General features: G+C 35.6%; 1 protein-coding gene across 6 annotated transcripts in view; it reads right to left on the bottom strand.

Moving 5' to 3' along the window:
• The window catches only part of VPS13B (vacuolar protein sorting 13 homolog B), a 454,815-nt gene that overhangs the window by 261,542 nt on the left and 171,275 nt on the right, over positions 1–21,998 (bottom strand). For all 6 annotated transcript variants that reach the window (XM_081116979.1, XM_081116977.1, XM_081116974.1 and 3 more), the window contains exons 22-23: positions 14,818–14,945; positions 6,052–6,286 (exon numbers count right to left, since the gene is read on the bottom strand). In XM_081116979.1, the coding sequence (XP_080973105.1) occupies positions 6,052–6,286; positions 14,818–14,945 (363 nt within the window). The remainder of the gene's footprint in view (positions 1–6,051; positions 6,287–14,817; positions 14,946–21,998) is intronic.

The following is a 21,998-nucleotide window of genomic DNA, read 5'->3' as shown; positions in this document are numbered from 1 at the left end:
GACAGAAAAGGAGAGAATCCATAGGTTACCAAAATCAGAAATAAAAGAAGAAATATTATTTCAACCCGATAAAAATTTAAAAGAATTTGGAAGCAGTATTATGAACAAGTCTACATGTCCCAATAAGTTAGACAACTTAGATGGATGAACAACTTTAAATTAAGTTGGCATTATTACTGGGGAGATATTGTTAAAGGGTACAAACTTGCAACTAGAAGATGAATGTGTTCTGGTGATCTAAAGCACACATAGTGATTACAGTCAACAACACTGTATTATATATGCCAAAGTTGCTAAGAGACTAGGTCTTAAATGTTCTCACCACAAAAAAGAAATATAATTATGTGACTTGACAGAAGTGTTAGCTAGTGCTACTGTGGTAATCATATTGTGATATACAAATGTATCAAATCAATGTTTTATAACTTAAATTTATACAATGTTATATGTTAATTACAACTCAATAAAAAAATTAATTTCCTTTAATGAGAATGTTACCTTGCTATGATTTTTAAAACACATTTTTAAGATCTTAAGACAATATAAATTACATTGTTTATTTTCAAAAGGTGATCAGCCAAAATATGACAGCATATTAGATCTGCCATATTGGTTTTTGTTTTAAAAATAAGTGTGTTGGGGGTAGAAAATGAAAAACTGATTAACAGAAAATAAGTAAGAGAAGGCCCCCTTTCCACATTTAAATGTCACAGAATCCATAGCTAAACAAATGAAGGAGCAGGCTGGATGTGAGCTACTGGGAAGAGAATAACATCCATAGCGACACAATGATATTAACTCATTTAGGCAATTCAACAGCTTAATTTCTTTTGTAACACATATACAATGGTTTTCAAGAGATTTATTTTAAAAACAACAACATCGAGAAGAAATCTGAAGATCTTTTCTGAACTCCCTCTTTTCCCTAAGGAATCCCATTTACATATGGTTTAAAGATTAAAGTCAAAGACACTCAGTAAAACTGGAAAGAAACTATTACAGTAGATTATCATGATCTTTCAGGACAAGAGGAAATTATAATTATCAAACAGTGGTATTTTTAAAAATCTAAAATGGAACAATACATATAAACCACTAAAGTAAACCAGAATTACATGAAAAAAATAGTCCTCATGTTTTTCATAGGTGCGCAACAATTTTCAAATCAGCTTCTATTAAAACTCACTAAATCCAGTAACAGCAAAGTTTTAATTTATTTTTCATAAATGCTCAACGATTTTCACATCAGTTTCTATTAAAATTCACTAAATCCAACAACAGCAAAGTTTTAATTTATAAATGATCTCAATATTCCATTTGTCAAAATATTTTATTAAAGTCGCAGGCAAATCTTTCAAAGAAGAAAAAACAAACCTCTGCTAGGCACAGTGTAGAAACCCATCTGCTCAGAGGTGTGAGCTGGATGCAGCAAATTACATCTGCAAGCCTTACTGCAAGTGCTCCCTAATGAAATTCAAGATGTTGATTTTGACCGAAACACTCTACACAGATGGAATCTGGCTATATTAGAGTATATTAGAGATAATCTCTCCCTTCCCATGGCAATTGAAATCAGATGACACATTTCAACACACAGTCCCTCATTTTGAACTTTAGAAGTCCAAGTTCGGTATAGAATGAGCCTCAAATCTATGAGAACTCATCTTGCTTATCCAATTGACCACCTTTGTAATGGTGGGTTATTTTTTTCAAATCACAATGACTAGAAATTCTTTCCATTGCTTATAACTGAAGACAAGTTAAAAGCTGGCCTTTTCATTTTTTTCTCCTCTAGTAACCAAGAGTTTGCTAAATGTGCTATTTACTGAGTAGCACGTTCTATGACTATTTAGTGAGCTCCTATTTTGTGTCATTCATTGTGACAGATGTTAGAAATAGAACAGTGAACAACACAGATATATTTCCTGCCCTTTTCGCCTTACTAGGAGATGCAGAAGGTGAACAAAAATTATTCAGGTAAGGGTAGTAAAGGTGACGAGTCAGGTACAATAAGAGCAGAGAAAAGCAGGACTTGACAACTGAAATAGCCTGAACCTGAAGGACAAAAGGAAGGTCACCTGGAGAAAGGATCACCGAGGAGGGCACATTTGTAGTGCACAGGACAGAGTTGCACTTGTTGAAAGACCACAGAAAAGACTCCAGGAGGCGGTAGGTGGGCAACTGGCAGCAGTGGGTGATGAAAAGTAAGCTTAGGTGGAGGGGCAGGGCCAACCGACACAGGACCTTGTTGGTCAAGTTAAGGATTTAAAATTTACCCCAATCGCTTCTCGGCCTTTTGGCTAAGATCAAGTGTAAAATTTACCCCAAAATTCATGGGAAGCCATGAAGGGGATTTCAGGTAGAAATAACTAAAATATATGACAAAGGGACAGGAATTTGAATTTCCTTTGGTCAGGAGATCAAAAAGAGAAAGAGCCAGAAAGAGAAACCTCTTGTGGCAAAGTTGCTAAGAATTCTACATTTTAAAAGTGTCTAAAAGAGACTAATAGAGGCTTAAAAACTGTTTGATAGGGGTGTACCAGTACCACTATGCCTTATAGGAAACTTTCAGTAAACTCTATCTTTAATGCTTAATGTAAGTGAATATACAAGGGAACCAAACAAAGTGAAGAGTTGATTTCTGTTTCAGAGACGGGGTTCCATGTTGGTTCTTGGACACAGCAGCTGAAGACACCAGGAAAGAATAACGTGTCTGGAAAATAGCAGACTTGGAAGCCAGGCCATGGAGTTCAGAAATCGTACTGACATTAAAAACTACGACAGCTTTTACTGAGCATTTGTCATGAGAGAGATACTTTATAAAGTGCTCATACATTATCTGATTTAAGCCTCACAACCTTTTCACAAAGATACTAAATTTGTTTATTGCACCATTCCTGTCAATAGCCTGTAAAATATGGAGAGAGCAGGTACCATGTATATCTGATTTAGACATACATGGGTCTGCCATATGGTAGGTGCTCAATAAATACTGGATGAATAAATGAGTCTGATACAGAGGAAGATGAGGAATCAGAAAGAAGCTAGAAAAGGGAGCAATAAAGGGAAGAGAGACGGATGATGAAAAGCCAGCCTAGGTTTTAGGAATATAAAAAAAAAAGATTTCCTCAAAATGCTGGGCCAAGCAACTCCCTCATCAATAAAGCTGAACATTATGTCAAGGTTTACTGAAGTCAAGTTTATGTCCCTTATGGATGTGTCAGAATATAGAGAAAGCTTTAAGACATGAATAAAATGGTCCCATTTTACTTTTGTTCTGGTTGAGTTTTAATTATCATCTTGAATCAAAGACGACACAAATAAATGGAAATATATTCTATGCTTATGGATTAGAAAAGTATTTTTAAGATGTCCATACTATCCAAAGCAATCTATATATTCAATGCAATGCAATTTCTATCAAAAACATAATGGCGTTTTTCTCAGAAATATAATTAGCAATCCTAAAATATATATAGAACCACAAAAGAACACAAACAGCCAAAGCAACCTTGAGAAAGAAACACAAACCTAGATGTATCACACTTCCTGATTTTAAACTATATTACAAAGCTGTAGAAATCAAAACAGCATATGGTGTTGGCATAAAAACAACACAGAGATCAATGGAATAGAACCGAGAGTAAAGAAATAAACCCGTGGCCATGGCTGGATAGCTCCATAGGTTAGAGTGTCACCTTGATATGCCAAGGTTGCTGGTTTGATTCCTGATCAGGGCACATACAAGAATCAACCAATGAATGCATAAGCAGGTGCAAAAATGAATCAATGTCTCTCTCTCTCTCAAATCTATAAAAAATTTTTTTAAAAAAACAGGAAATAAAATCATGTATATATGGCTAATTAATTTATGACAAAGGAGCCAAGAACATTGAATGGGGGAAAATAGTCTCTTCAATAAGTGGTGCTGGGAAAATTCAACAGTCACATGCAAAGGATGGACACTAGATCCCTAACTTACTCTATTAAAAAAATCAACTTAAAGTAGATTAAAGACTTAAATATTTAAGACTCCTACAAGAAAACATAGGGGGTAGGCTTCTTGACATTGGTCTTGGCAATGATATTTTGGATTTGACACCACAAGAAAAAGCAACAAAAGCATCATAATCATAATAGCCAAAAAGTGGAAACAGTGTAAATGCCTATCCGCTGATGGGTGGATAAAGAAAATGTGGAGTATCCATAAAACAAAGACTGGCACCTGCCATGACACGAACCAACCTGGAAAATAGTATGTAAGTAGAAGCCTGCCACAGAAGACCACATACTGTGCGATTCCATTCACATGATATGTCTTGAATAAGCAAATTTATAGCTACAGAAAGATTAGTGTTGTCAGGGGCTGAGGGAAGGAGGACTGAAGAGTAACTGCTAATAATATACCAATTCATTTATGGAGTGATGAGGCCAGATCATTCTAAAATTTGATAGCGGTGATGGTTGCATAAAACTAAATATACTAAAAATCATGTACAAAATATAACAAAAATCATTTCATTGTATATTTTAGAAGGAATACTTTACAATATGCAAGTTAGATCTTTAAAAGTTGTTATATACATATCAGGGAGTTTCAACCAAAAAAAAAAAAAAGTCAAGGGACACATCATTTTAACCTTACAAAAATTATTCCAGAGTTAAAAGGAAAGAAAGAAGGAGCACTCCCTCACTCATTGTATGAGGCCAGCATATCCTTGGTATGATATACAACAGCTGTCATGATAGTAAAGAATTTCCTTCCTATAACCAAAAGCAAATGGCAAAATGGATATGACCAATATACTAGAGAAATGATCCTTGCATCAAGACAAAGGTCGCATAAGAAAAACTTTAAAGAACTTCCTTCTAACCCTAGAATTCTATAACTTTATGATAATGGCATTCATATTTAATCATCTCAGACATCAACATCAATTTCTGGCAGTAAAATTGTGCTTAATTCTGACTAATCTGAGAAAATTAGATTTCAATGAAAATTTCAATACAGAGAAAAGGTGAGAGAAATCAACATCAAGTCACAGTCAAAACTGCAGAGACTGTATCTGCTTTTCAGTAACATTATGTATAGTAATCTTTCTGATATCAGGATTCATACACTTACATCCTAATAATATGAACAAGGTGTTGGCCTATTTAGCACTGTCAAAAATTTAAACATTGTTATTAAAATATAGATTCACATTATTTACTTTGAGACTTAAAACTTGCCCAGGTTCACACACTGTTTGAGATAAATATGTCAAAGTTCAAAAGGGTATGAATTTTCAACTGAAAACACTGCAGTATCAGAAATCAAATATTTATTAAAGAAAGAGTCATGGCTGCAGTCATCACACAATTACTTCCTTTACCTAAGTAAATGAGAAATCTAGAAATACATTATGCTTTATAGAAATAATATATCCATTTGATTATGTATATAGCATAGCCATTCATAAGTGAAGTGGCTTAAATTAGATAGCAGACTGACAGCATCGGGGTGGGGAGAATGGGGGCAGGGAGGGATAGAGCACCAAAGGAAAAAGAAAAGAGAAAGAACTCATGGGCATGGGGGAGGGGGAGAGTCAGGTGGAAGAGAGTATAGGAGGGATGAATGGCGATGGGAAAAAATAAAAAAATAAAATAAAATAAAATAAAGAAGTCAGATCAACCTATTCAACAGTCTTAGTGCAGCCTAATACATACATCTAAAACCAACTTTCTTCTCAAGTTAATTTTATCAGTTTAGCATCTTAATGACTCTACTGTACTGTATATGCTCTTTTGTACATAGACTCCATTTATATACATAAATATAGAATATGATTGAAAGGTGTGGATGTCGATAAACAGCATCACTTAGTTATGTTCATTTACTTTGCAAATGTTTCTTTTTGGATCACTTTGTAAGATTCCTTAGTTTACTTTCATGTAGATCTTTCAATGAGAAGACTGATTTACATATGCACTAGCATATTTTTTAAAAAGCAAAATTAAAAATATCAATATAAAATATAATAACCATAAAAAGAATTTCTTTAAATGTACCTTCTTCAAGGATGGGCCTCGGGATGACGAATGGAATCTCCTGCAAAGGTTCCATGTACTTGTGGCCAGCACTCATAATCTTTATTTGAGGCAGGCAGAGCACGAGGGTGCCTGGCATGCTGGTTTGTCCATGGTACCAGCTTCTTACTGTTCCAGGAATGTCACCAGATACGATCGTACTTGGGGAAGGCAGGCTATCGTTTGGAATGAACACGCAACAAGACTGTACTTCAAGCTAGAAGAGAGAAGTAGAATTTAAATATTTGGATCAGACTAAACGTTGGAGTAAACAGACCCTCGAACACTATCTTTACCAGAATAAACAGGCAAGCAAATAAAAAAGAAAATGCCCCATGCTTGAAGGATTTGCTGTTTGCTATAAATTTCATCAAGAGCACACAATGACAGGAGAGGGAAACGTATCTGCCTTTCCACAGTTCTCTCCAAGAAACATAACTGACTTAGAAAATGTGCTGGCAGAAAAGGGGAGAAAACCCTCCTCCTTTTGCCATTCATTAGGTTTTGTTAACACCAGCTAAGTCCTTAGAACTGACTAGCATTTTATTGCTCCTACTTTAAAAAAATAAGTCAGTCAGAGAAAGAAAAGTACCATATAATTTCACTCGTATGTGGAATCTAATGAACAAAATAAACTAACAAACAAAACAGAAACAGACTCACAGATAGGGAATAGATGGACAGCTGTCAGAGGGGAGGGCGGCTGCAGGGCTAGATGAAAAAGGGGAAGGGATTAGGCAAAAACAAACAAAACAAAAAACGCTTATAGACACAGGCAACAGAATGGAGATGACCAGAGGGAAGGGGAGACAGCAGGAGGCAGAAGAGGGTAAAGGGGGGACAAATGGTGGCAGAAGGAGACTTGACTCGAGGTCATGAACTCACAATACAATATACATTATGATGTATTATAGAATTGTCACCTGAAACCTAATATAAGTTTATTAACCAATGTCCCCCCAATAAATTCAATAAAAATAAAATATACACATTTTAAAACCCACAAAAAAGCCCACAAACTGTTATTTCTATGTGAATTTGGTCCTTCCTTTTTTACTTTACAGATTAAAATATAAGAAAAAAAATGTTTAAAATGTTCAGATTATATCTCTAGGCAAACATTAAAACTGAACAAGTTTATATGACATGCTTTCTCTTTTTATATACATGCATAGCAAGGCTCAAGTATATATATCACATTTGTTAAATATAAACAGATACATGGTAATGAAGAAAATTCAGAAGACTTAAAAATCAGCATATTCCTATTATCATACTTCAAATTATTGCCTCAGCTGTGATTTCACGTGACGTTCTCGCACATCCCTACTGCTAGTGTAGTTACTGAGGTCGCTAGGCCCTCAGAGTGAAAAGACTGAGCAAGTGCAAATCAAAGCTTGCCTTCATCTCATCATGAGTTCTTCATTCAAAAGAAAGTAGGTTAAAGTCTACAAGTCTTAATTGGTTGTTACAAAGTAATACTCTGTACCTGGTTAGTAAATTACTCAGACAGACTAGCATACATGAATTATTTTTCAAATGAAAAATATGACCAGTTAGTTTTCTATAAAGTATCTGGCATACTGAGGTATTGTTTGGAAGTATGATAGAAAATAAAATTTGTTTCCCTGATAAATGCTTGGATATGCTAGCAAATTGTATTAGCAAAGACACTATGTTTTATAAGCAATAACTAAGAATACAGTAACATCACTTCTCTTGGGGCCAATATATTCCTTAGCTTGAGCATAACAATATGTAACAGGTCTGGGATTCCTTGATACAGTAAGTAATTGACCAGCCTTATAAATAAGTGAAGTTAACTCATCTTTGCTTCAACAGTTCTGTGCATGAACAAACTGAGGAATTCGGTGAAGAAAACTCTTAAGTAAAATTTTGCAAAAATAAATACATTGGTTCAAGGTGTATAAGCTCACTTTTTAGTTCTACAATTGCATCTTGCAGTTTAGATAATTTAACTGTGTACATGTTAAGTATTTAATTGATTTAAGATCACAACATATTTTCTGAAATAAAGTGTATCCTGTCTCAGATGTATTACATTTAATTTTTTAAATATTTAACATGTCATTATGGATGTTCAATTGCACAGATTAAAATGGCACAGTGAGAGCACATTCTCCTACATAAGTTATGGGTATAAGGTCAAACCATGAGGAATCAGTATTTAACACTTCATGTAAGTATTAATGCTATGTTAAAAATGCTTTCAATAATGTGAGGCATTTAGTTTAATATGCCACCATATACAAATACACACACATAAATCCTGAGAAACAAATTTAAATTGTGACTAAGTTTCCAAAATCATTATATTCCAAAATTCCACTAATTAAGAAATAAGTTATTTCATCAAATTTAAACAACCTGAGCAATGCATATAGAATCAACAGTGTACTCCCATAGGATACATAACAGCTTTAAAAAATAAACTTTCTAAAATATAAGTGGTGGAGATTTCTTTAATGATAAGAACCAAAACATACAAATAACCCAAACTGCTCAAATGTATAATTCTACATCTATTATATATATTAAAGCTATCACATAAATCTTTTTATACTTTTAAAATAACTGTTAAACTGTATGTCTAAAATTGTGGTTTTACTGTAAAATGCTGAATGATTTATGTACGTGAATAGAAATCTGCAGCAGTAAATTTTGCATTAATGTAAGGATCTGACAATCCAAGGGAAAGAAAATGAAGTAATCTGCCAGTAAGAAGTCCTCAAACCGGGGGTCAGATCGTGTTCATGGAAACCATCTGGTTGGGACCCTCTGAGCCACACCAAACACAAATGATCCTTTAAAAAAATATCCTATTCATTAATGCATCACAGCTGCACCGAGTGTTACTTCATTTTTCCATGGCAACATCCTTGCTGTTTCAAGGATCTTATTTCAGTTTTGGTAGCAACGTGTTCCTTCCCCAATATTGAACACATTCATGTGTTAAAGTGAAGGGATTACTACAAATTCTTGAAGGGGAATCACCTCTACTCTGATTCCTAGTAGGTCAAGGGCTACATATCTAAGTAGTATACATTGAGGATAAACCAGTAAAGTAGAAATTATTCAGTATTCTTATTTTAATAAATAAGACAACTCTCATGCACTTTTTTCTGAAGTTCTAAGTTTATGTGGCACTTGAAAAGACATATACCATGAGAACCCCTATATGTAACGTTTGGTAAACTTAGATTTTTCTAATTTGTGTGCTCTACAGTGTGATACAACTAGTTAAAAAGAAGAGACTAAGGTAGGTTTCACTTACATATTAATCTGACTATTTTATTTAGCCCACTTTAAATGCTCTGCATGTAAATCTCTAAATGTTATACCACATTCTCTGCCCTTTAAGTAATGTCCTAGCTCTTATTCCCAAATAACATGTTCTTTCTTTAAAACTTTAAACTTTAGTGATAATTATATTTTGCAAAATTTCTACAGAATTAAATGTTCTCTGTATGAACTTATTCTTCAGGAAACAGTTCAAATAAAAAACAAAAAATGAGGAAACATTTCAGGGTGTAATTTCGTTCACCTTTTCTTTTTTTATTCATGAATTTTTCTTTTACTCCTCATCTGAGGATTTTTTTTCCGTTGCTTTTCAGGGGCGGGAGAAGAGAAACACCGACGTGAAGGGCCGGGGACCGAGCCTACAACCGCGGTGCACACCCCAACCTGAACAGAACCCAAGACCTCAGTCCTGGGGCCAGCGCTCTAACCACTGAGAAAACTGGCCAGGGCGTGAATTCTTTACTATTTATCATGAACTGATCTGGGAGTTGGGAACACAGAGACAAAGACATAGTCCCAGCACTCAAAAGCTTGAAACAAGAGGGTTTGAAAATACCTGTAGCCTTACGGAATTTTCACCGGAACACAAGCTCTGTGTCCGACTCTGCCTGATCTGTCCACTCCACAGTCTCAGTACAGACTACAATGCTTAGCATGTACCAGGGACGAAATAAATAATTATTAAATAAATGAACACAATTATTTTTGTTAGCAGCAGATACAGATGTTAATTAAAATAATTGTTTAATGCATGCTCATCATTTCATTCCAGAGACAAGCTGGTAGGGTAATTTTTAAAAAAATTCTCACCTAAGAATATGTTTTTAATGATTTTTAGAGCGAGAGGAAGGGAGAGAGAAAGAGAGAGAAACACTGATGTGAGAGACACGCAACGATCGGTTACCTCACATTCACACCCTGAATGGGGATGACCTAGCAACCTAGGAAGGTGCCCTAACCAGGAATGGGACCCGCCACCTTTTGGTGCACAGGATGATGCTCCAACCAACTGAGCCACACCAGCCAGGGCTGGTAGGGTAATTTAAAAATGACTTGTCAACAGATGGGTTCAACTGTAGCCTGGGACCTTTGACAACTTATTTGTCCATGACTTCAGTCTTCACATCTGTAAATGGAGTGAAACCAGCATTGATATAAAGATGTAACATAATAACTGCCACCTAAATACTTGCTAAGTAAATAAAGTCAGTAAACATATACTAAATATCTACTACAAGCCAGATCCATAAAATATATTACGCCTCGGGAATTTACAGACGATGTTCACAGTCCTCTTGTTTTAAAATGCTGTTGCTTGTGGTTGAACTATGTTCACAGTCAACCAAAACATTCTATTTGTACTACAACAAATATACACAGTATTGCCCAAATTACAGTTTTCCTATTTTATAAATTCTCAGTACACTATGAAAATGCGTTGGGTATATTATATGTAGTAGAAATCTAAATATACCCATTTAGGGCATTAAATGCCCTGGTTGTCTTCTTTTCCAGAGTGAGTGTTATAAACCTCCATACTTCTGTCTATAAGTACTTGTCAGGGAAAGACATAAAGAGACTCCTAGATCTGTATTCTAGGACTTCCTCCTTCTAACAAACTACCATGCAACTGCTGTTACTTCCTCAATGTGTATAAATAAAAATATGATCCTGTGTGCAAAGTTTTAAGAATTACATGTAAAAAATTACTTTTACAATTAAGGTGATTAATTCTTGATCAGTCTAGCCTGAAATGTCTACTGTTATTTAATCCTGAAGCTAAGCCAGGAACCCAATGGACATGAGGGCATCGTGTGTATCATGCAGTATGACTGCAGCATCACTGGTCATCATCCATACGTAACTCCTGGGGAAACAATTATATTGGTCTACCTTAACTGGCCCGTATGGTACTTGAGACACTTTGATACTCTAGCCAAAATCATACAAAAAATGTGGGAAGGAGTTCCCTAAAGGAAAACTGAGCACGATTAGCAAAAGAAGGAGACAAGGATGATCAGTATGGGAAACAGAGTCCACTACACTCCACTGTACACTCAGAAGACCTCAGAAAGTACAAAACACACCCAGGAAATGACATGGGACAGCAACATTATCTTCAATGTAAAAACAGGAGAAAACTGAGCTTGGCAAACACCAAGGCAATGTTCTCCTGTGTTAGTAAATTCCAGGCCAGAGCATTTTGTCAACTGCATGTCACTACCAATTAGGTGCTTCTGAATAAAAAGGCAGTTTTTGCAGTTTAAAACACAAGACCTTTGCTAATCAGCAGATAGAGAAAGACTGCAACGAACAATTGAGTTTAGGTTAATCTATTGTGAAAAGGCCCCCAAACCAAGTTCATATTAAAAAAACAACTGTCTAGGATTCCACGAAGTACTATAAAGTAACTGTGAAAGTTCCTTTTCCCACTGAAAAACGAATATTGTTTATGGCTTCATGCAATTTAAGTCTTTCTATCATAAATATAAAAGAACGTGGACTTAGAAAACATCAATTTTGGCTTCAAAATCAACTTTCCAGAAATTCTGATTCCAAACTCATTTACTTGCTCAAACTTCCCCTAAAAGCATAATCCTCTGATGGCTTTAAGTTATGATGTTCTGTTTTATCTGATGACAACTTTAGGGTTTTCTGTTTTATATTTTGGTTCATAAAACATTTTGGAAAATGGACACTACTCTAAAAAACTCAGAATTTTAGGGCCCATATTTTAATCATTTAATCAGAATCAAGTTTTATCTTCTAACTTTCCACAATACATTAAAACCTTGAGATGTCTATATATATATGTATAATATAGGTCCGGTACTAGAGTGAGGTAAGCAAGGTACCTAGATCATACTCTAGGTAACCTATACAAAGATACATCATTTAGTATTCTTGCAATTATATGTTAATTTATGCCCAATAAGGTGAGTCAAAGGAGGAACATCAGACTAAACTGTACACTTAAAAATGGTTGAGATGGTAAGTTTTACGTTATGTGTATTTTACCACAATTAAAAATTAAAAAAAGAAAGAAGAAAAAATGAGGAACATCAGTATCTCTACTTATAACTAATCCGCAATGACATGTACGATTAGCTTCATTGCTGGTGATAAAGCTACGAGGGCACTATACCATTATAAAATAAACTGAATAAACAGAAGAACCCCACCCAAATGTTAGAATTGGAAATAACCAGAAATTATTTAATCTAACCATTGCATATTGCAGATAAGCAGAACAAAGCCCATAGTTAACATCCAGAATTTGATAACTGCTGACCACTGGCTCCCTGAAATTCTGCATCACCTTGGCTTCCACTGACTCTCCAACCTTTCCTACTACATTCTGATGATTCCCTTACACTTTCCTTCAAGGACACTTTCTTTTCTCTGACTACTTTAAAACTGGTATTCCCTGGGCCCACTGCTCTCTAAGCTTTACATACTTTTTTCTGAATGACCCATCCATCTGGTTTTAACCATCTGTATATACTTCCCACAATTATATCTCTACTGTGCATCTTTTCCTTAACCTCCAGATAGGAATATCCTATTGTCTAACGTAACACGATGATATGTAGTATTCATCAGTAAAAAACACTTATTTTACTGGTGATTTAAATAGAAACAGAATGTATTAAATCAGTGAAATTAGAAGAGCACATAACGGCATTATCTAGAAATACAAGAAATAAGAAAGAATACTTCTCAGGTGATTTTCTTGTGAACAAAGACTAGAGTAAGCTGAGAATACAAACTGAGTTTCACCAAACTGAGACAGTATAACTGAAATGGAATTGCCAATTGCCATTCTCATTCCCATCAATAATGGGTCTCCCCTGAGATTAAAGATTTTATCATAATAAAAACTACATGTATTTAAGTGAATAAATATAAATAGCAACCAGGAGCAAAACCACAAATGGTCTAGTTAAGCTCTAACACGAAGCAGGGCATGGATAAGTGTTTACAGAAGGACTGAGCAATAAATATACGATGAAAGAGATTAAAAGGAGATAATGCTTTATTAGAGATTAAAGAGATTCACATTGAATATAAATGCTCAGCAGCATCTTAAGAGCGTGGTGTATTCTCTGCTTCTACAATCACAGACAACGTAAAAGTACTAAATGCTTCCTGCTTTCCTGCTGTCTCCTCTGTCCTATCTGATGCCACCGGGGCATCGAAGGGAACTCTAGGAGAACAGGGAGTCAGCACAAGGAGTTACTGGGACGTTATTAATTACAAAAGGCCTCGTGCTGGCTGAGATTGGTGAGGCATAGCTGATGTCTGTGAAAAGTCATATTTCCTGCAAGGCAAGAGTTAAAACAACAAAAGCATGAGACAACACACTTCCTCTCTCCCTCCGTCCCTCCCACTCCTCTCTTACTTTTCTTATAAGCAACATGCTCAGAAAAGAGAAGCCATAAAGGATTGCCAGTATCCGGGTTACTGGTTCTTGTATTACATAGAATTTCAAATAATCACATTCGCTAACTGATATTAGGCAACTGAAATTGTTTTTAGAAATGTTTCTAAAGTGTCTGAATAGGTAAGCTTTCATTATGGTGATCAGAATATAGATAGTTAGGCATAACATCTGCCTGTATTACCTTCCGTGCTGTCTGACAAATCACAAGTGCGACGGCCAGACCAGCACATGTGCGCTGCCTGGCGGCTTCGTGGGGGAAGCACGCAGGTAATGAGTAGGTCATCCCCCTTGCGCTTGTTCTGAATTGGAAAGCAACTGATTCTGCAGTTTTCCACGTCTTACACGTACGTGGAAAGTCCCAGTACTCAGGTATTACTGTCTGGCACTGTAAAATTCTATAAAGATGCCTTTGCTATCATCCTTTCACATCTTATTCAAAGACAAAAAAGTCTATACAAAAACTTAAAATGTGTAACTGTTGAGTTACTTTTACCTAACTCCTGTGAGATTTAATAAGCATTTAATTGTGCATTTTCATCAGGTAAAACATGATCTAATCAAATAAAGTTAAAATTATAATTTTCATAATTAATTTATGACTAGAAAGGGAAAATAGTTTTATAACCCTTTATTCTAATTTAATACCATCTGTTTATCTCAATACTGAGGTAAGAATGTCATCTGTGCATTGAGCACTGAAATTCTTTCAAATAATGCTTGAAAGAAATAAAAAAGCAGAATGAATTAATTTCTTAATTCAAGGAACATCTCAAAATGTGCATATTTTTACAGCTTTACCAGAGAGATCATGTAATAGGTGTTTTATAAAATTTTGTTTATACTATGCAAAGTGCACCAACAGTTTTCATCTAAATTAGGGAAACAGAATGGTTTACATAAGTGTTACCAGTGAGAACACTTTTACCAACGTTAAATGTGCTGAAAATTAAAAAGGGTCATAACGTTTGTAAGCGGCACCTCACCTGCAGCGTGAGCCTCTTGACAGCATTCCATACTGCTCCAACAAACTCTTTCATCCGCTCTTCCGGACTTCTACGGCCTTCAGTCACACTCAGCATGGCCTTCACAGGAGCTGACAAAGGTCTGGATTCTAAGTACAAGAACAGCTAGTTATTTCACAGAAATGTATCTTACAGTTACAGAAACATACAGGAAATATTTTCAAGGTTATTTCTTTCCTTGCTTAAAATTATAACTATATGAGATTATAAAATATCATATTTGGTCATTTTATTTTATAAACTTACTGATACTTTTGCAACTATTAAAAAATAAGCAAAATGAATCTGTTAAAAGTCAGGAGGGTGTTGGTTACTCTTGTTGGGGACTGGTGACGGGAAGGTGGGTTTGTGGAGCAATGGTAGTTTTATTTATTGAATACTTGGATGTATTCACTTTGTAAAAATTAAGTTGTACCCTAAAAATCTGTTCATTTCTCAGTATAAAGTACACCAATAAAAACTTTACTTGAAAAAAAGAAAGTCAACTACAAAGTAACTGATTCATCCAAAATTGATAGGAAATGGGTCTTTGCATACGTGAATTTTCCTGATAACAAAAGCTTACCTATACAATCTCTCAATTCTCAAAAATGACTTTGATGGCAACCAAAAGAAGTATGTGATTACATAAAAGGCATATTTATATATTAAGAGAATGAAATGTGATATTCCATTCTCTATGTTATTAAAATTTTGTTCATCTAAAATAAATTAGATTTTCAAGTTTTTATAATGTAAAATTTTAGAAATTACTTTAAACAATTTAGTAACTTACAACATCTCTAGAAGATTCATATATACTTACACATTTTATGTTAATGCAAACATATAACTTATATGTAATATTAACATCTAAATTAAGACTGATGATCCTAGAACGCTCTCCAAAGTAAGTGATACCATATCATCACTATGAGAATGACAGCTGCTAAACAGGCTCATATTTTCCCTCTTCTCCCAACTTGTTTCTTCTATTTGCACTCACACTGAAATGTATAATACCTTAAAGGCAAGGAGCACAGCCCTTTTTTCCCTCATATTTATAACCCCGTAGTCTACCACTTTATGCATACTATAAATTCAAAAACCATTTGTTTAAAATAAGTCTGGGAGAGGTCCACGGAGATCTCTGAGAGCAGAGTAGTCTAAGCAGATAGAACAATGCAAAAGCGCTAAGTGAGGTGTGTGCTTAGGGTTTTCCAGAAACAGTAAAGAAGATGCAAGGTGGCTAAAGCAGAGTAGATGAGAGAGGAAAGAAACGCCGGCGCTATCCACAGGGCCAAATCACACAGACCGTACCCAGGCCACCGTAAGGGCGGCGGCTGCCACATCGAAGGAGCTGGGACACGAGAGCGGGTTCTAAATACAGTCATGAAACTAATAAACGTATTTTGAAAGAATTTCTCTGGCTACTATACAGAAAACAGGCTATATGGATCAAGTATTAAAACGCGAAGGCAAATTGTGAGAGACGGTGGCAGCAACAGAAGCAGGAGAAGCGGTGAAACTCTGCACCCGTGTCAGCAACACAGCAAAGAGGAGTCACTGGCCGCCGAGACGTGCGGTGAGACAGGAAGCCAAAGCAAGGCAGGGCTAAGCGGCCGCAGGAGCGAAACGGGGGAAAAACCACGCAGAAAGCAGCTTAAGACCTGCCCCGCTGAGATTTCCATTAGGCACACAAATGAAGGTACCAAGGTGGCAAGTGGACAAACACCTATAAAAAATAAAAATATGAACGGATAATTGAAAGAAAAGTATAATGTGGCCAATAAACTTATTACAAGATGCTCAACCTTGCTAACGAAGAAATAAAAATTAAGACAGATATCCTTTTCAGCTGTCATGTTGGCAAACATTGTAATGTGCAAATTTGAATGTTTACAAAATTGGTCACTGTTGAAGCCTCTCATGAGAAGGTTTCATATACAGGAAATAAAAAGGAGGTCTGATGAGTGGAATTGCAACAAAAGGCCAATTTGTATCTATAAGAATTTAAACATGCTTTTTTCTTTCTACAAAATAATCCTATTTTTAAGAATCTATGCTACAAAAATACTAAAATATGTATGAGTGCATGCATAAAAACAGTTTATAAGGGATGTTCTGTATAAGCATTATTTGAAAAGGCAAAAAAAAAAAAAGGTGGGGAAAAAGGTGGGGTAAGAGGGGAGAGGGGAGAGAAATGCTAAGCAACTTATCTCCCAATCAAAAAAGAAATGGTTAGATTAACTTTGGGATACCTGCAATAAAGATTATCATTCAACTATTTTAAAATGGGGAATAATCAGAGGTATGACAGCAAGCATATTTTCATATCTTGTGAAGTAAAAAATATTTATGTGTAGCATAATCCAAATACGTTTTTAGAACAGTGTGAGCCTGAGTATGCGCACTGTCTACCACACACATAGAAGGAATAGAGGAGCACAAAGTAAACCTTTCACAGTGGTCACCTCTGAGGGGTAAGGGTGAAGGCGTATCTAATTCTTTATTCCTGATATTTCAGAATTAAATGTTTTACAACAGTGAATTACCTGTTATAATTTTTTTAAAAAAAAACATGCATTAATTTACTTTCGACTCACTTGGACTTTTGTACATTAGTAGTTATGAGAAGAAAATGGTTACCTAAACTTATTGTAGAACTCCACCAATTAAAATAACTAACTTAAAAGTAGACCAACCACACAAAAGCTGGCACACGGGTATTTTTAGCAGCTTTATTAATAACTGCCCAAACCTGGAAGCTACCAAGATGTTCTTCAGAAGATAACTGAGAAACTGCTTTATGCCAGCAAATGGAATATTAAAAGAAGTGAGCTGTGAAGCCATGAAAACCCATGGCGGATATTTAAAATGCAGATTACTAAATGAAAGAAGCCTGTCTAAAAAGGCTACCTACTGTATAATTTCAACTGTGTGACCCTGTGGAAAAACACAAAGCTATGGGGACAATAGAAAGATGCATGGCTGTCAGGAGTTAGGGAGTCCAGAGGGTTTTCAGGTCAGTGAGACTGCAACGGCGGACATCTGTCATTATAAACCTGCCCAGACCCAGAGAATGTACACCACCAGCAAGGCCTAACATAAACCATGAACTCTGGGTGATTATGATGTGTCAATATAAGTTCATCGGTTACAACAATGTACTACTTTGGCGGAATGTTGATAACTGGAGAGGCTATGCATATGTGGGGGCTGGGGTAATATGGGAAATCTCTGTACCCTCCCCTTCATTTTGCTTTAAATCCTTCATTTTGCTTTAAATCTAAAACTGCTCTAAAAAAAATACTATAAAAAAATCTTTTAAATTATTTGAAACAATGAATACCAAAGGTTTATACAAAAGTTGCTCATGATCAAATTTTCAAAATCTACTGATACAGAATATCAGTGTTATTATAAATACCGCTAGTACAACTTAAAAATAAATCCACCTAATAAATGCTAACACTGTCAAGCAGTTTGGACACCATTACATTACCATGAAGCAGTATTGCAAGTAACTACTAAACCAAAAGAGCCACATATTTACTGTAATAAACTTCTCTAATAAAAAATAACCGAAGGGGGCCCTGAAATCTATGTGACCTCAAAGTGCTACCCAAAAAGCTATGACAAACATAATCTGTTAAAAATTCTCATTAAATAGGATTATCTATTAGAGGTGTAAAAGTACACTATTTTGGGTAAATGGATTTTCAACCCATGGTATTTTCTAAAAGATAGCAGGAAGAGAGTTTGTTTTTTTTTAGAAGGACAATTTCTTTTTTGTAGTTACATATATTTTACAGGTTGGATATCTATACTTCATAAAACTTTCAATCTTGATCCACATTTTATTTAACCAAAACCTCTGTCACACCTATTATAAGCCAGGTGCTGCTGTGAGTGCTTTATAATCATCAGCCAGTTTAGACCTTTCCCAACCCCATGAGGAATGAATGCACTATTATTTAGACTCCTGTTATTACCATTTTCAGATAATGAAGCTAAGTAATATCCTAGGTGACCCAGCTGGTGAGTGGCAAACAGGGAAGAGAATCTAGGCAGTCTGACTCCAAAGTCCATGCTTTTAACTACTATGCTATGGTCCCTCTTCTGTTATTAAAACCTGGTGCAACTACTTCTAATTCTACCAAATATCTAATAAATGTATCACATTTCTACTAAGGACCATGGTACCACAAATAGTTCAGAAAACATAAGATTTGTTCAGTCTCACTAGAGCTAAATCAAATCTACATTAACATGGTGATCTGATATCTATTACACTTCTTGTTTTCAACAATAAATGAGGTAATTTTGAGACCCAAATCTTATAGGTTAAAAGAATATCAACACTTATTTCTTAGGCATGCGCCATCCAACTTGGTACAATCAACAGTAAACCTTCATTTCTGGAGAAAGTTCTGTACTTGGAGTCAACTTGACTTATAGTTTCACCTGTGCCATTTGCTATGCCACTTGGAGAAAGCAATTTAAGTGTGAGAATTTAACAATACTTATACCTGATGTCAAGAACACTATTCACTTTGAAAGTCATGATGTATATAAAAACAATTCATGACAGTACTATATAAGGAATAATGATAAAAACTGACTATAATGTATAGAAAAGAACTTGAAGTTTACCAGATGGGAAACGATTACCCTCCTTTCCCAGCACAATCAGTCTACTGTTTTAGTTGTACCTTACATGCCATTTCCTCTGAGCCATGGTCACTGATTTCCCCAATTAGATTTGGTCCTTCCTCTATAATCTCACGTAATTCTGTATAACAGTTAATTTTTCATGGTATAACTTTAAACATTGGAATATTTGTCTTTCCAAAAGTAGCAACAGAGCAGAGCTACATGGTATAGCAATAAAGGGTAGTGGTTAACTGTCAGCAGGGGAGGATGACTTCTAATAGAAGAGTAACAACAATAAAAAATTCCTATAGCAATTTTTCCTTTAACGATAAGATAGCTAACCATCAATTTGTGCTTATGTACTTTATTCAACAGAGTGCTGATACTAAGACAGTCTTCATTTCACTGAGATGACCAACTATGTATCCTTTATTTATATCGAGTAGCATCTTGCTCAGTAAATATTGGTTGAATCAATCAATCTACAGAATTTTTAAAAAGAAAAAAACATCATATGTGTACCTTCTTGAAATCTTTCCCTAGTAGCATATTATTTGACTTTTTTTGGTCAAAATTGTAACTTTTATGATTTATTATTTCATTTTTGAAATTTTAAATAATCACAAAGAAGAAAAGTGTGCCAATCTTTATTTTTCCTTTATATTCATGGGAAATCAAGCTATTTAGCCACGTACTCATAGCCAAGACAATACTGTGTTGGGGGTATTTTCTTAAACAGAGTTGAATTACTTAAAACAAAACAAAACCCTTAAAAGATAAAAAGTCTCCTGAGAATAAACCTTGCAAGCTCAGGTTGTAGATCATCCTGGAGAGGCAGCACATCCTTTAAACAGTCATAAGCAGAGAGATGACTACCGAAGAGAGCCCCTAAGGAAAAGAGAGGCTTCCTAAGAGATAAAGATGGGGTGTTATAAGCTTGGGAAAGAGAGAAACGCTTGAGGACTTGCCGCAGGATTACACAGTTTTTTATTACAAATTCAGAAAGCTAGTACTGGCTCCTTTCCCTAAATTTTTCACGGTTATATAAAGCTACCACATTGCACATACTTTTTCCCCTCTCCACCTAGAACCTAAAGTTCATCAGAACGGAAGCTGTGTCCTATGCTACTTTCAGTTTCCAAAAGCACTTAGCAGAGTTAAGAACACTGCAAGGGTTCACAGTTATATGTACTGATTATTTGACTAAAGATAAAATTTTGTGTCAATATCATGGTTGTATCAGGACTATTATCATAATTCAACATTTATAAACATACCAAAATTTCTGATGTAGCAGGAATACCCTAAAAGATTATGTGCACCAATTTAAAATGTACCAAAAGCTGCTAGCCTCTCCTAAATATTTGATAAATATCCCTGGAAAAACTGGGAACAGATATGAAAAGTTATAGGACATCAATTTAAATCAATTAAAGAACAGGGGGCAAAAAAAGATTAGGGAATATGACTGTTAGGCCCTTAAATAAAAAGAACGAGAGAAAAGGTTTCATTCATTCATACAGTAATTATTTACTACATATTTGCTCAATGCCAGAAATAGTTGTTAGATTCCAGGAATACAAAAGTCAGATGTGGTCCTTGATATACATTCCAGATGAAGAGACATAAAAAAGAATGGAAAACTATGATCAGTGTTATCAGGAAGAACAGTGATCTTGAGGTAGGGGACCTTGGGGGAGCGGCACAGACCTATTTTAAAAGACTGAATAGGGAGGGTTTCTTTACTGAGCGGATGACATTTAAACTAAGACTTGAAATATGAAAAATACATAGCTATGAAAAGAGCAATGGAAACAGTAGAAAAAGCATATGTAAAAGATCTCAGGCAAGAAAAACCACAGAGTGTTTGAAGAATTAAAAGAGGGTGAGCGTAAGAAACAATGACAAAGGATGGGATGGAAGAGCCTGACCACAACTTGACCAGGTCGCACTACGCAGGCAGCGTTAGGGAGTTTGGACTTTATCTTAAGTGCAATAAAAAGTCACTAACGTGTTTTAAGCAGGGAATAAAATGATCCAATTTAGATTTTTAATAAGATGACCTGCTGTCATCTGGAAAGTAAGTCAGGGTAACTGAGATCAGATGGTGAGATAATCTGGAACTGACACCAGAGTCCAGTTAGAACAGCCTCGTATTACTCTGTGCAAGAAGTTACATGGCTCAGACCAGGGCTGCTGCATACGGTCAGGCTGAGACAGTTTCGAGCCCGGCCGGGCATGGTTTAGCGGTTGAGCGTCGACCTAGGATCCAGGTGATCAGGGTTCGATTCCCGGGCAGGGCACAGGCCCGGGTTGCGGGCTCGGTCCCCAGTTGGGGGCGTGCAGGAGGCAGCCGATCAATGACTCTCTCATCATTGATGTTTCTATCTCTCTCTCTCCCTCTCCTTTCCTCTCTCTGAAATCAATATATATTTAAAAAAAGAAAAAGAAAAGAAAGTTTAGAGACATGACTCAGAGGCAGAATGGGCAGTAAAAGGAGACAATTA

Source organism: Miniopterus schreibersii (assembly GCF_964146895.1).
Source record: "Miniopterus schreibersii genome assembly, chromosome: 17".
Classification (NCBI taxonomy): domain Eukaryota; kingdom Metazoa; phylum Chordata; class Mammalia; order Chiroptera; family Miniopteridae; genus Miniopterus; species Miniopterus schreibersii.
This window is presented reverse-complemented; position numbering and strand designations above follow the sequence as displayed.